The 13,936-nt window shown below is 32.5% G+C and overlaps 1 protein-coding gene across 3 annotated transcripts in view; it reads left to right on the forward strand.

The window, feature by feature from the left end:
• TRPM7 (transient receptor potential cation channel subfamily M member 7) overlaps positions 1 to 13,936 on the forward strand; it is a 105,822-nt gene that overhangs the window by 42,053 nt on the left and 49,833 nt on the right. For all 3 annotated transcript variants that reach the window (XM_063090966.1, XM_063090968.1, XM_063090967.1), the window contains exons 9-13: positions 929 to 1,052; positions 2,061 to 2,133; positions 3,836 to 3,936; positions 9,656 to 9,790; positions 13,279 to 13,332. In XM_063090966.1, coding sequence (XP_062947036.1) covers positions 929 to 1,052; positions 2,061 to 2,133; positions 3,836 to 3,936; positions 9,656 to 9,790; positions 13,279 to 13,332 — 487 coding nt within the window. The remainder of the gene's footprint in view (positions 1 to 928; positions 1,053 to 2,060; positions 2,134 to 3,835; positions 3,937 to 9,655; positions 9,791 to 13,278; positions 13,333 to 13,936) is intronic.

The following is a 13,936-nucleotide window of genomic DNA, read 5'->3' on the forward strand; positions in this document are numbered from 1 at the left end:
TACATTATTGGACTGGATACAACCATCTTCATTGAAGACGGTTTGCAAGATTTGTCAAACACAGAAGCACATAATTTTTGACCCAGTAGTGCCATTTCTGGGAATTGTACCTATAGATGTACAGCTGTGAAATAACGTGTGAAATTACTCATTATAAGGCCGTTTTTAAAAGCTTGGGACAAGGTAGAACATCTGTCAGAAAGGGACTAAACAAATAAATTATGGTATATATGTACAAAGTAGAATAGTTTATAGCTGAGTAAGGATGGTGTCTGTATACTAGATTTGGGAAGATTACCAAAATATGTATGTGGAAACAGGAAGATGTAGAGTAGCATGTGTATTATGCCACTTTTTATGTAGAAAAAAAGGAGAGGGGTGATTATTTATATATATAGAAAGAGTCGAAAGCTTTCCAGTTAGTAATGATTCCTGAAAACAGTTGGGATGGAACTGGGCAGTTGAAAGACAGTGGGAAGGAGACTTACACTATGAATTTTTATATTTGTGTTTTTATATTTTCTACTATATTTATGAGCCATGTAAATGTATTACCTGTTCAAAAAAAGAAAAGTGTGAATGTGCTGATGTTTAAGACTTCTTGGTGAAATACTCCTTTATACACCATAGTATCTTAAAGTTATCTTAATACCTTATAAAATGTGAGTACTAATATTGCAACACATTCTTTATAAAAAAAAATTCATAATATAATTCAAAGAGAAAAATCACTCCATTCCATTTTTTCCCCTTAAGACTTACAGTGGGAGTCTCAGGAAGAAGAAAATAATTTTGCCCAAGGTCAAGTATTTAGTATTAATATAGTATCTCCAGAGGTCTTGTATGGATCAACCTGTTCTTCATATTGATCCTACAAAGTAATGGAAGAGGAAATCAGTAAATTAAGTTATATTTGCTCTTATTCCAGGAATCTTCCTGATGCAGCAGAGCCTGATATTATTTCAACCATCAAAAAAACATTTAACTTTGGCCAGAGCGAAGCAGTTCATTTATTTCAAACACTGATGGAGTGCATGAAAAGAAAGGAGCTTGTAAGCACATTTCAGCAGAATAAGTCTTTTTATTTCTTTCAGAGTACATTCTAAATTGGTGAAATACTTTTGTTTTTAATTTGGATTTAAAATTTTTACATCTTTTTTAACCATGTAAAGATATGACTTATTGGTCTGTTCAAGCTGAGGGGTATCATAGGAGGATTATAGGTTTTTTTATATGGTGTTGAGACTATATTTGCATTTCATATTTGCTCTTCTGTTTTCCAAAGAGTCTCATAACTAGGTCTCCACAGATTATGTCTAATATAAGGAAGAACTGTAAAGAGTTAATGGCTTCTCTAATAAAATATTTGGAAAAAATTTTAAACAATTTTACTCTGAGTGCTTAAACCTATTCAAGTGCTGCTTAGTTTTAATCATATAACCATGGGCATAAGTTTTCAGAGTTAAAATTTTTTAACAGCTCTATAAATAGGTGATAACACAATTTGATTTGCTTTCATTGCAAGTTTTTGTATGCTATCAAATGACATTAGTTGAAAAATTTGTATTGAGGTCATAATAGTAATCTTTTTTACTGTGTGAAAAATGTTGTTAAATAAAAACTTGTGAAATGATTTTATGTTTCAACTAATTTAAAGGCATTTGCAATAAAAGGATTGAACAAACATTTCTTATTCAAGAATACATATGTTAATTTGAATGAATAAGTGTTCATTCTGTGAAAAGAAAAGCAGAGTTACTCTAGTAGGTATTCTATAGCCTGAGCCCGTAAGTTCCTTACTTTTGTAAAGGACCTAAGATAGGTCAAAAAAATGAATATAATATGAAATCAAATATTCTGAGAATACTTGCCATTTTATTAGGTAAACAATAAAATCTTTTAATTTTCTGGGGTTTTTTGGTTGAAGTGAAGTTGTTTTCTGACTTCCTCCCCCTGCAATACATATATATTTTTTCCTCAGATAGTTTGAAATTAATGTTTTATGATGCCTTTGTTTTAAAAATGTAAAGTCGTAATATTATGAATTAATCTTTAAATAGATCACTGTTTTCCACATTGGATCTGATGAACATCAAGATATAGATGTAGCAATACTTACTGCACTGCTAAAAGGTAAGCTTTTTTAAAAAATGTTTTTATTTATATAAGATAGGACTTTGTAATTTGGCTGAATGCTTGGGAAGTGAATATTTTTCAGTAATTCAAGAATGTGTCACATTCTTAATCAGCAGAAAAATAAGTGTTTAAAGGTAATAAGATATTGATAGAAGCTAAAGGTAGGATTCTTAAACATGCTGTTTTCATTCTGAGCGGAAAATTTGAAAACTAGTAGTGTCTTCTAAGACTTAGGGATCAATGCACATGCACATTGAACTGTTTTCCTCTCAATATCTCACCAAAGACATCCAACTGATATAACGTTACTGTGGAAAATCTTTTCAAAAATTAGAAACTAGAATCGTGTTCCATCCGGGTACCTGAAAGTCAAAGTATGCAGTGATGTGGCAGGACCAGGGGAAGAAGACACTGTCTTGTTATTCAGAAGAGTTTCCCAAATATTAGACCATGATAAATTGCCAGTACATCAAGCATTTAAAAAATACTATAATAAAGTATATTTACATCATCTCGGGATCAAAAGATCATAAGTGATAGGAAACCTAGAAACCGTAAAGAAAAAGATCAGTAAATGGGATTGCATAAAAATAAAAAATAACGTTTCAAGACAGCACCGTATACATGTAGTATTTGCCATATATGAGTATTTTCTGTGTGCTAGAGACTGTGATGAAGTGATTTACATTATCTCATTTTATCCTTACAGCAACCCTAAAGGGTAGATTTCCTATTATGTTCCTCATTTTATACATGAGGAAACTAAGGAATAGAAATGTTAAATTGGGAGAATCATACAAAGTTGTTATAGATTAATAAAAAATATGAATACCTCATGGAAAAATAGGTTGGCATTTATGTAAAACATGTTAACAGAAGAATCCAAATGCTTGGAGAAAATGTGGAAAGATGGTCAACATTATAGTACAAAAGTAAAAGTACATTTAATTAAAAAGAAGCTTTTCTCCCCCACTCCTGGCACGTAGAGAAATGGATATTCTTATACCCCTGGTGGATGGTATAAGCTTTCTGAAATATATTTTTGGAGTATATCAAAAGCCCTAAGTTATATATCCTTGTACCCAGCAATTTGGCTTCTAGAAAATCATCCTATTTAAGTAATCAAATGTGCGCAAAAATATACTCTCTAAAAAATTGAAAATAACCTGAATATCCACTAGTTGGACTATTTGTTGAATAAATTGTGGTTCAACTTTAAAAGGCATTAAAGAGGTTAATATACATAAAAGGTATTAATATATATAAGGAAAACTAAGGTATGATATTAAGGTACATAACATAAATCAGACTACTGAACACTTTGTATAGTATGGTCCCATTTTTGAATAAACAACTATGTATGTATAAATTTATATATGTACAGAAAAGCACCCGAAAGGATATTTTTGAGAATCCTAACAGTACTCTTTCTGTGATACATACACATTTTGTTTTCTTCTCATTTTTCTGCATTCTGAATTGTATGCAATGAATGAGGGTCGTGTCCTTTCTCTTGTCGGAAAATAAAAGTCCTCAACCCTGGTGTTAATCTTATCTCTCTGAGGCAGGCTACTTCTGAAGGGTGGCTGACACTAGCCATGTAAATTAATTAAAGGATGGTAGGGAGATTTCATTAGTGTTCACTTTTTAATGGAGACAAATTAATCAAACTTGTCAACTATTTTCTTTATTTGATTAGGCACTAATGCATCTGCATTTGACCAGCTCATCCTTACATTGGCGTGGGATAGAGTTGACATTGCCAAAAGTCATGTATTTGTTTACGGACAGCAGTGGCTGGTATGTAAATAATCTATATACACAATATAATTAAATTAAACTAAGTAATAACAGAGTATTTGCTGGAACTATGACCTGACTTGACATCTTTCTGCCGAAAGTGCAAAATTAGTTTAATCATTTTCACAACATCAGATCCATTTAGAATTTATTAAGTTATATTTGCCTCTTGAGAAAACCTTGTTTTTTAAAATAGGGTATGTAGATCCCTAAAAATCCTTGAACTGAAAGAAACCTTGGAATTTATGCTCTTTGTTCAAGAGAACACATTTTAGTGTTCTCTCAAATGTTTAGACCTTTTCCTTCTGCATCTTCCCCATCCCACTAAATGGGAACAACTTCTTCCCAGTTTCTAAGATGAGAAACTTTAGTGTCATCTTTTACTTTTCTCTTCTTCATATTCCAGTCCAATTCCATCTGTAAATCTTATCAGATATACTTTCACATATCCAATTTTATCATCCTCTTCCAGTCTCTCATCATTCTTCTGTTGTGTTATTTCAGTAGCATCCATTTTGGTTTTCCTACTCTGTCTTTGAAGCTTGCTACAGACAGATGATGGATCACATCACATTTACCCAGAGCACAATCCAGAGCCCTTATGATGGCCTATAAGGTTTTACAGCATCTGCTCCATTACTGCCTCTTTTACCTTTTATGCTACTACTCTCTCCTTTGCTGTGTTTTATCTAGCCTTGTTGACCTTCTTGCTGTTCTTTGAACATATCAAGCATGCTTTGTCCTTGCTATTCTCTTAGTCTAGAACATTCTCTCCTCCATATCAACATGGGCTAACTTCCTCATAGCCTTTCTGGCCTCTTGGTAAATGTCTCCTCTTCACACTTTCTCTGTCTAACCGATGTTAATAGCATCCCACTATGGCAGCATATCATGTGTTCTTCCCTGCCATTTTTTTCTCTCTAGCATTTATCATGATATGACAAACCATATACATTTAGCTATTTATTCTTTATTTTTCTACTCCTGGAAAGTAAAAAAACATTTTTGGATCCCAGACTAGTTTGTTTGTTTATTTTTGGTAATGTTACTTCTTAAAAAATTTTATCATTTATTTGTACATATTTGTGGGGTGCAGTGTGGTGTTTTAATGCATGAGTATACTGTACATTGATTCACTTAGGGTAGATAGCATAACTTTGTACCCGTTAATCTACCACTTCCTTGCACCTCCTCCTCGCTGGCCATTGGTAACCATTATTGTGCTCTCTACTTCTGTGAGAACCACTTTTTGGTTGTTCTTTTTTTTAAGATTTTACATATGAGTAAGGTCATGTGATATTTGTCTTTCTGTGCCTGGCTTACTTCACTTAACATGATGGTCTTCAGTTCCATCTGTGTTGCTGCAAATGACAGGATTTCATTTTCTTTAATAGTTGCATAGTATTAACATTGTTTATATATACCACAGTTTTTTTATCCATTCATCCACTGATGGGCATTTAGGTTGATTCCTTCTCTTGTTGTGTTGCAGTGAACATGGGAATGCAGGTGTCTCTTTGATATATTGATTTCATTTCTTTTCAATATATACCCAGACTGGGATTACTAGGTCATAAGGTAGTTCAATTTTTAGCTCTGTGAGGAATCTCCATACTGTTTCCACAATGGCTGTACTGATTTACTTTCCCACCAGCAATGCAGGAGAGTTCCCTTTTCTCCACATTTGTTATTTTCTGACCTTTTTTTTTTTTTTTTTTGTAGCTGTCTCATACAGGATCCAAACCCTTCTCCTTGGTTTTACCAGCACCACTCTCTAACCAGTTGAGCTAACTGGCCAGCCCTGTCTTTCTGATAATAGCCATTCTAATTTGAGTAAGGTAATATCTCATTGTGGTTTTGATTTGCATTTCACTGACGATTAGTGATTTGGGGCATTTTTTTCATGTGCCTGTTGGCCATTTGGCCCCTTTTTCAAAAATCATCTGGCTATAAATGCATGGATTTATTTCTGTCCTCTCTATTCTGTTGCATTGGTCAATGTGTCTGTTTTTATGTCAGTACCATGCTGTTTTGGTTACTATAGCTTTATTGTATATTTTGAAATCAGGTAATGTGATGCCTCCAACTTTGTTCTTTTTGTTTAAGAAAAATTACTTTGGCTGTACAGGGTTATTCGTGGTTTTATACACATTTTTGTTTTTTCTGTTTCTGTGAAGAATGTCATTGGTATTTCGATAGGAATTGTGTTTTGAAACTATAGATTGCTTTGTGTAATATGGACATTTTGATGATATTAATTTTTCCAGCTGATGAACAGGAGTATCTTCCCATTTATTTGTTTCTTCTTGTATTTCTTGCATCAATATTTTATAGTTTTTGTTGGAGAGGTCTTTTACCTCCAGGTTAAATTTACTCCTATGTATTTCATGTTTTTTGGTAGCTATTGTGAATGGGATTATGTTCTTGATTTCTTCTTCAGTTATTTCAGCTCTTAGCTTATAGGAGCACTGTTGATTTTTGTGTGTTGATTTTGTATCCAGCCACTTACTGAATTCATTTATTCTGGTAATTTATGGTGGAGTCTTTAGGGTTTTCTATGTATATGTTCATGTCATCTGCAAATAGGGATAGAATGCTCTTTACTGCTCTCTCTTGCCTTATTGTGCTGGCTAGAACTTCCAGTACTATGTTGGATAAGAATGGGGAAAGTAGACATCCTTTTCTTATTCTGGATCTTAGAGGAAAAGCTTTTTACTTTTGTCTGTTCAGTAGGGTACTGCTGTGGATTTGTCATATATGGCCTTTATTGCACTGAAGCACATTCCTTCATAGAAAGTCAATTTTACTTGGGGAAGAGTATTTTTCAGTTTTGTTTACTGTTGTATTCACAGCCTGGCATATAAAGCCTTGATAAATTTTTGTTACATGTTTGAGTCAGTAGGAGGCTGGATAAATTAAATGTTCATCCATATTTTGGAGTATTACCAGCCTTTATAGAAGATGAGCTAGATCTTTCATTTTTTAATTTTTTTGGCAGTTGGTACAGGGATTCAAACCCTCGACCCTGGCATTATAACACTGTGCTCTAACCAACTGAGCTAATTGGCCATCCTAGATGAGCTAGATCATTTTTATAAGCATAGTTAATGTGAACAGCAGCTTCCAGAAAGTTTGCAATAGTATAATCTTAATTGTGGCCAATTCTCTCTATGAATGTACTATTCATGCATATCTACATGTTCTGTGTGATATAGTGCCTTTTTAGAACTGTTAACATGGGATATGTCTGGAGAGATGAGGGCTAGAAGAGATAAAGTTATTTTGTTATAAGAAAACAAAACAAAAGTTATAACATTTTGTGGTGTTTGACTTTTTTTAAAAAAACCATGGGAATGTATTTCTTATATAACAATAAAAAAAATTAATTTAGTTACTTCCCTTCCTTGTGGTACTGCAGAGGAAGAAATTGATGTTAATCAGTTGTAGCAAAACTCAAAACTGTAAACCAACCTTTTATTCCCTTGAATAATTTCATTGAATTTTTGGTATCCTCAGATATATGAAGGCTTAGATGAAGGCTTCATCTAATGTGTATATGTGGTTTCTCTCATGGATTTGTTCTGCGTAAAGTTGTTTGATTTTGTGCTTCTTGCTAAACTTAGAGTTTACAGGATAATTGTTTTACTTTTTTCCTTCTTGATTGCCAGGAGTTGAGTATGCATTGAGTGAATGAAGAAATGCTGCTTACAAAGCAGATACCTTTTTTTAACTGCACCTTTTTTTCTCAGATATGAAAATTTAGTCAAGCTTTGTTTTTCTACGGCAGCGGTTATAGACCCAATCTGATAGAATGCTCTTTTTTTAAAAACAAGAATTTTGTTATGCCACCTTTTATTATGCTAAAATGAAATTTCATAAATACTACAAAAATAAATTTTAAAAAACAAATGAATATAATGTCCTAATTGTAATAAGACAAAGAAAAGTGATTTATAATAAAAAAATGAATATTTTAGTGTGAAGATGTTCAAGAATGGCAACATAAAAGATGTAATAAGTGCTTGCACTTACTATACATAGAATCACTGTAAATGCTACAGTTTTTCATGCAAACTAATAACAGGTATCTTGGTAACTTGAATACTGTGAGAAACAGAAGAACATCCCTCACAGGTACAGAACAGGGAAAGAGAAGAGAGAGGACCAAATGGGCACTAAAGTAATTTTGTGTGTGGGGGGTGTGTGTGTGTGTGTGTGTTGGCAGCTCTCCAGCACAGAGGTCAAACCCTGGATGTTTGTGTTATCAGAACCACACTGTAACCAACTGAGTTAACCGAGAGTAACTTCAGACTGTTAATGTTAGAATAAGTAATAACAAATCAGAGTTATTTATATGTGATAAGAAGGAAATAATCTTAAGTAAAACAGGAATAACATGTCGTGATAAATAGCAGGCTGCTGATGTAGAGAAAATGAATATTCCATCGTCTTAAGTTAGGCCTTATTTTTAAGTGTAATGTCAAAATATTTTGTTATGACAGAACTGAGAGTAGTGAAAAAATAGGGAAAACATACGTTATATCTTGAAATCACATCATGTATAAGTCATCCATTTCATCAGGATGTACTTAAAAAAGATCTTGGAGACCATATCCTTTGCTAGGTGATGGAAACCAAGAATAGACAGGAGAAAGAAATGATAATACAAGCTGCCATAGAAAAGTTATGTAGTTGTGTAGTGAACTTCTGAAGACAGATCAGAACAAGACTGTAAAATAACCGATTAAAAATTAGTAATTTTGATATTGATTTTTGCCATGAAGATTTTCATATGTGGTACCAAAATTCTGGTACCAAAATTCTGTGGTACCAGAAGCAATAATAAGAGATATTAAAACAATCTTTATTGATGATACTCAGTGAAATCCCTATTTTTCATGTGTCTCCACTAATTTGCCAGTATTTGATTAGGAAGTCTGTTGAAAAGTTTATAAAATAGGCTCTAAAAATATACAAAGGACAGGTACAAATACTGACCAATACAAATGTGTTATATTATACTCAAATGACAGGTTGTATTGCTGTCAAGAAATGTGATTTTTACCTAATGGTGAATAATTTCTGTTAAAGTTCTAAAGAAAACTAATTACAATCTAGCCTGACTTTAGTAGTTGTATTTTTGGAAAATTCCTCATAGAACAAAAACCATAACAGAATATTTTGTGTTCACATGTAAAGCAGAATTACTGGTTTTTTACTCAGGAGCATCTAACAAGATAATAGAAAGTTGCGTCAGATGTAGGACAGTTCCTTTGTGAGCAGGATTGTCCAGCATATTGCATGATTTCTGGTATCCCTTGACCCTACCCATTAAATGTTAGTAATGGCCCCTAATTATTGAAATGATCCCCCCCAAAAACCTAAATGTTGAGAATCATTGCCCTAAGGTATTTTTTCCCCAAAATTTAATTGATGATGGATTTTTTGGTTTTTTTCCCCCAAATAACACTTCATCTCCTACAGCAATAGTGTTAATAGAATATTCTCTGGGGAATACTGTTCTAGAGAAGTCTTTTATCTATTCCCTTACTACCTTAAGTCTAGCCTGTTACTATTTTGCATCTTTCTAATTTTGTTCTAAAACTTTCTGAAATTTGTTTTGGGAACAAATAGGTGTAAATCCTAAGGACTTACATTTAGAAGTGTTTGTATAATTAGAACATGTGAAATACATTTATTAATTTTGATACTCTTTTAGGTTGGATCCTTGGAACAAGCTATGCTTGATGCTCTTGTAATGGATAGAGTTGCATTTGTAAAACTTCTTATTGAAAATGGAGTAAGCATGCATAAATTCCTTACCATTCCGAGACTAGAAGAACTTTACAACACTGTAAGTCTATGCTAAAATTCTTTATTTACCAAGTTTTATTATCTTTTGGAAATATCATTTTACGTGAACATATCCATTCCTATTGGTAAAGACTTAAATGTCTTGCTTGGTTATATGGAAAAATTATAGTCAGTTTTAGTATGGATTGGTTGTATGGCAGTCTGAAACCCTTTCCCTGTGTTTTGGAGTCCTTCCCTATTACCGTAGCCACACAGGAAAGAGACATAGTCTATCAGCCCTATTCTCCCTTTCCCTCCCCTCATCCCTTTTTAAATATAGGATCAACTTCTTAATTATAGGGTTGGGGCTGGCTGGTTAGCTCAGTTGGTTAGAGCACTGCTTTGTAACACCAAGGTCAAGGGTTTGGCTCCTGATACCAGCCAGCTGCCAAAAAAAAAAAAAGTTAAATTTATAGGGTGCTTATCCTCTTTTCACTCTTTTGTCTAATGGAAAAATTAAACATTGCCTTTTCCTCCTTTTTGTTTTTTACACTCATGGTTTTGACCTTATGGTGTCCCCCTATTAGCTTACATCTTGTTTTTCATATTTCTTGTAAAGGGCTCCTGAAGACTTGTTATTCCCATCACAAAGCTTTTCTCATTTCATTTCAAATTTCATGTCATTAGCATTGGAGAGGGTAAATACTACCCTCCTTAGTGGTTTTCCATGTTACTAGTATGAATTTAATTGAGCTATACTTTGAGGAACACTGTGACCAAATCCTAGCTTTCTACCTTTGACTTCTCTGCAAAGCTGTGCCTATTCATTCATCTTTTTCTACCTATTTTTCTGCATTTCATTCCTAATGTCTATGTACTACTCAGTCATCTCTATACTTTATTACTTTGGTAATCTAATCTTGTTGTAATCTTTTCTTAAATCACTTCTTTAATTATTTTTGTAATGACATATTTTACTATATCCTTCCCCAGTTTAAATACCTTTGATGGCTCCCCAATATATACATAATAGTACCTAAACCCTTATCTTAATTTTCAAAAATCTCTATATTTTGCTCCCAGCTACCTTTCTCACTTGGCCTTTTTTTCCTCCCCCACCTCTCTAAATACTAGGTGTTTCAACTACAAGGTCTACCTACTATTTCCTAAAAATATAAGCTTTTTAAAAAAAGCATTTACTATTTACATAGTGCTGATTTGTTTTTCTTCCAGCTACTCCTGATGTATGGAAATTTTATTCATTGTTTAGAACTTAGCTCAAATGCCATGCCACTGCTTCCATGAAGTCCAGTAGCATAGTTAAGTACAACTATATTTTCCCCTGTGGATTGTGTATTTCTTTTCAATAGGGATTATATCTTTATTTTCCCCCATTTTTTTCTTTAATAGTGTCTAGCACAGTTACATTGAACTTTGTTGGCATTCTCCTGTCTCTAGTGAACAGCCGTAAACATTAAAAGGATTATTCATTGTGCTGAAGTAAGGTTTACTCCTGAAATGTAAAGCAAATATAAAACAATAAAAATAAAAATTGGTCCTGTTAGCAAGGCAAGTAATTTTTTTAATTGTATAATTTGAAGTTGTTAAGATAATATTTACTTTCAGCATCAATTATTGATACAGTTTTTAAAAGTTTAAAAGGCTTATAACGTGATAAAGCAATGGTTCTCAAACTTTTTGGTGTTGGGGTTCCTTCACATAAAAATGATTGAGGATTCAAGGAGCTGTTCTAAAGAGGTTTTATTTATGTGTGTTGATAGTTACCATATTAGCATGTAAAACAGATTTTTAAATGTTTGTTAATTTGAATTAAAGTACAGATAATAAATTCAATATACATTAACATAAATACATTTTTAAAGAAAACAAAACAATTAGTGAAGAGAGTAAAACAATTTTACATTTTTGCAAATCTCTTTAATGACTGGTTTCATAAAAACAGCTGGGTATTTGCTTCTGAATTTAATCCCACAATATCACACATCAAGAAGCCTCTGGAAAACTCCATTGAAAACAGAATGATAGTGAAACAATGCAAATACAATCTTAATATTATTATGAAAATAGTTTTGATCTCATGGATTTCCTGAAGGAGTCTTGGGGACCTCAGGTGTCCACAGGTGTCCTCGGGTGTATTAAAGTATATATATATATTTTTACTAAGAATTCATTTTTAGTGGATAAACACTTAATGGTTTAAGATAAAATAGAATTTTAAAAATTGTAAGTGCATTTCTATGTGATTATATACTGTTAGAAAAATTACAATGAAACTTCCTAATACCCTAAATGTATTAAATACTTCATATTAACTTAGAAGACACATTTATTTTTAAAAGTTAACGTAAGGGAAAGAATGGGCAGAGAGAATACAGCCCCTGAGTGGATAGACTAAATATTAAAAAAGGAAGATAGGTAAAGTAAGATAAAATGTAATTTATATGCAATGTCAATTATAGCCCTCTTGGATATTATGTAGAATTTGAAAGCCAAGAATATCAAAGAAAGTAATTTTTTTTTCAAAGAAATAATGGTAGGTGTACCCAGTTATATTTGAAAATGTATTAACAAATAGATGTGATCAAAGTCGCAGAGTAGATTGAATTGATTACTATAATACCCTCTCATATAAAAAATTAACACACTGGTAGGGTTAAATCTCATTTGATAATTCTTTTGAACAATATGATTTAAAGGATTGAGTATAAGTCTCTTGATTTGTAACACATTGAATTCATTGCAATAAATTTCAGGTGAGTCAAAGCACTGCCTAAAGTGTTTAGAAGTATACATTTTTGAGCCATGTACCTACCTCTCTCTTGGTTGGGGAGAGATATTCCTAGGCATTTTTTTGAAATACAGAATGCTATTGTGATTAGTCCACGTGAAGAGTATACAAAAAGAGAAGTAAGATAATGGGGAAATGATAGCATATGTAATTGTTAAAAAATTTGTTACTCAAAATATTTAAAATATTAATACAACTTGATGATCGGTGATTGAAACAGAGGAACAGATTTTTTTTTTTTTTTTTGACCGGTAAGGGGATTACAACCCTTGGCACAGTGTGGTCTGCGCTCACCGGCCATCCCTATATAAGATCTGAACCCGTGGCCTCGGCACTACCAGCACCGCACTCTCCTGAGTGAGCCACGGGGCCGGCCCGAGGTATTTTAACAAGAGAAAGGGATTGTATATCTCCATTATCAATGTAAGAAATGTAAATTTAAATTTAAGATATTAATTGCGAAGCTTGCAGTGTTGACATGACTTTTATAAATCAAAAACTTATATAACGATTTAGTGATGTGCTGAAATCATTAATCTTTTTGACAGTAAATATGAGAATATGAAATGGTTATATCCTTTTCTTTTTTGTTCTACTTTTTGAACAGAACTTAAAGACGTAACTCCAAAACAGTATAGTTTGTACAAGAAGGTTTATAAAAGTCCTATAAGTAACCAAAAAGGAAATTAAGTTATTTTAGAAGAAAAATAATAGTTTGCTCTAATTTTTTCTCCCTAAAGAAACAAGGTCCAACTAATCCAATGCTATTTCATCTTGTTCGAGATGTCAAACAGGTAAGAAATTATTTTTGTTTTTTAAAAAAATATTTTTTTAAATCACTTAAACTTCATCTGTTTCCAAAAAATTATTTAAATACATTTTTAAGACAGCAATAAAAAAAAGAAAAAAAAAAGAAGGAAAAACAGAAGAGAAAGAAAGCAATAAAATGACACTTTTTAGAACAAGATGAAATAAGGACTAAATTTGTCATAAAAAAGAAATAAAGAGCATAACCTACTAGAAATCAAGAAAAAGAAAAGTTTATGAAGTTAAGATCAAGTTTCCTGAGCTTCTGGTCATCCAAGATAGAATGTAGTGAATCTTATAAAGCTCATTGGTCCATAAAAGAAAGATCATTGATAGAATGTGTTTTCTTTCTCTGTGTTCAGAGAACTTTGTCCCAGTGTTAAAAGATGTTGAATAAGGAAATTGGGAAACACTGAGTGGTGATTGTAGTGCAAGATTTTATCAGTAAAAATGCTGAAATGTTCTCTCCCTTTTTAAAAAATATCTAGTATTGGTAGTGACTGAATATGTAACTGTCATATGGTCTACAATCATTCTCTGGTGACTAAATTAATGCAGTCTTTCCTCTTTTCTCCTGTTGGGATTCTTTGT

This window comes from Cynocephalus volans, chromosome 3 (genome assembly GCF_027409185.1).
Source record: "Cynocephalus volans isolate mCynVol1 chromosome 3, mCynVol1.pri, whole genome shotgun sequence".
NCBI classification, from domain to species: Eukaryota; Metazoa; Chordata; class Mammalia; order Dermoptera; family Cynocephalidae; genus Cynocephalus; species Cynocephalus volans.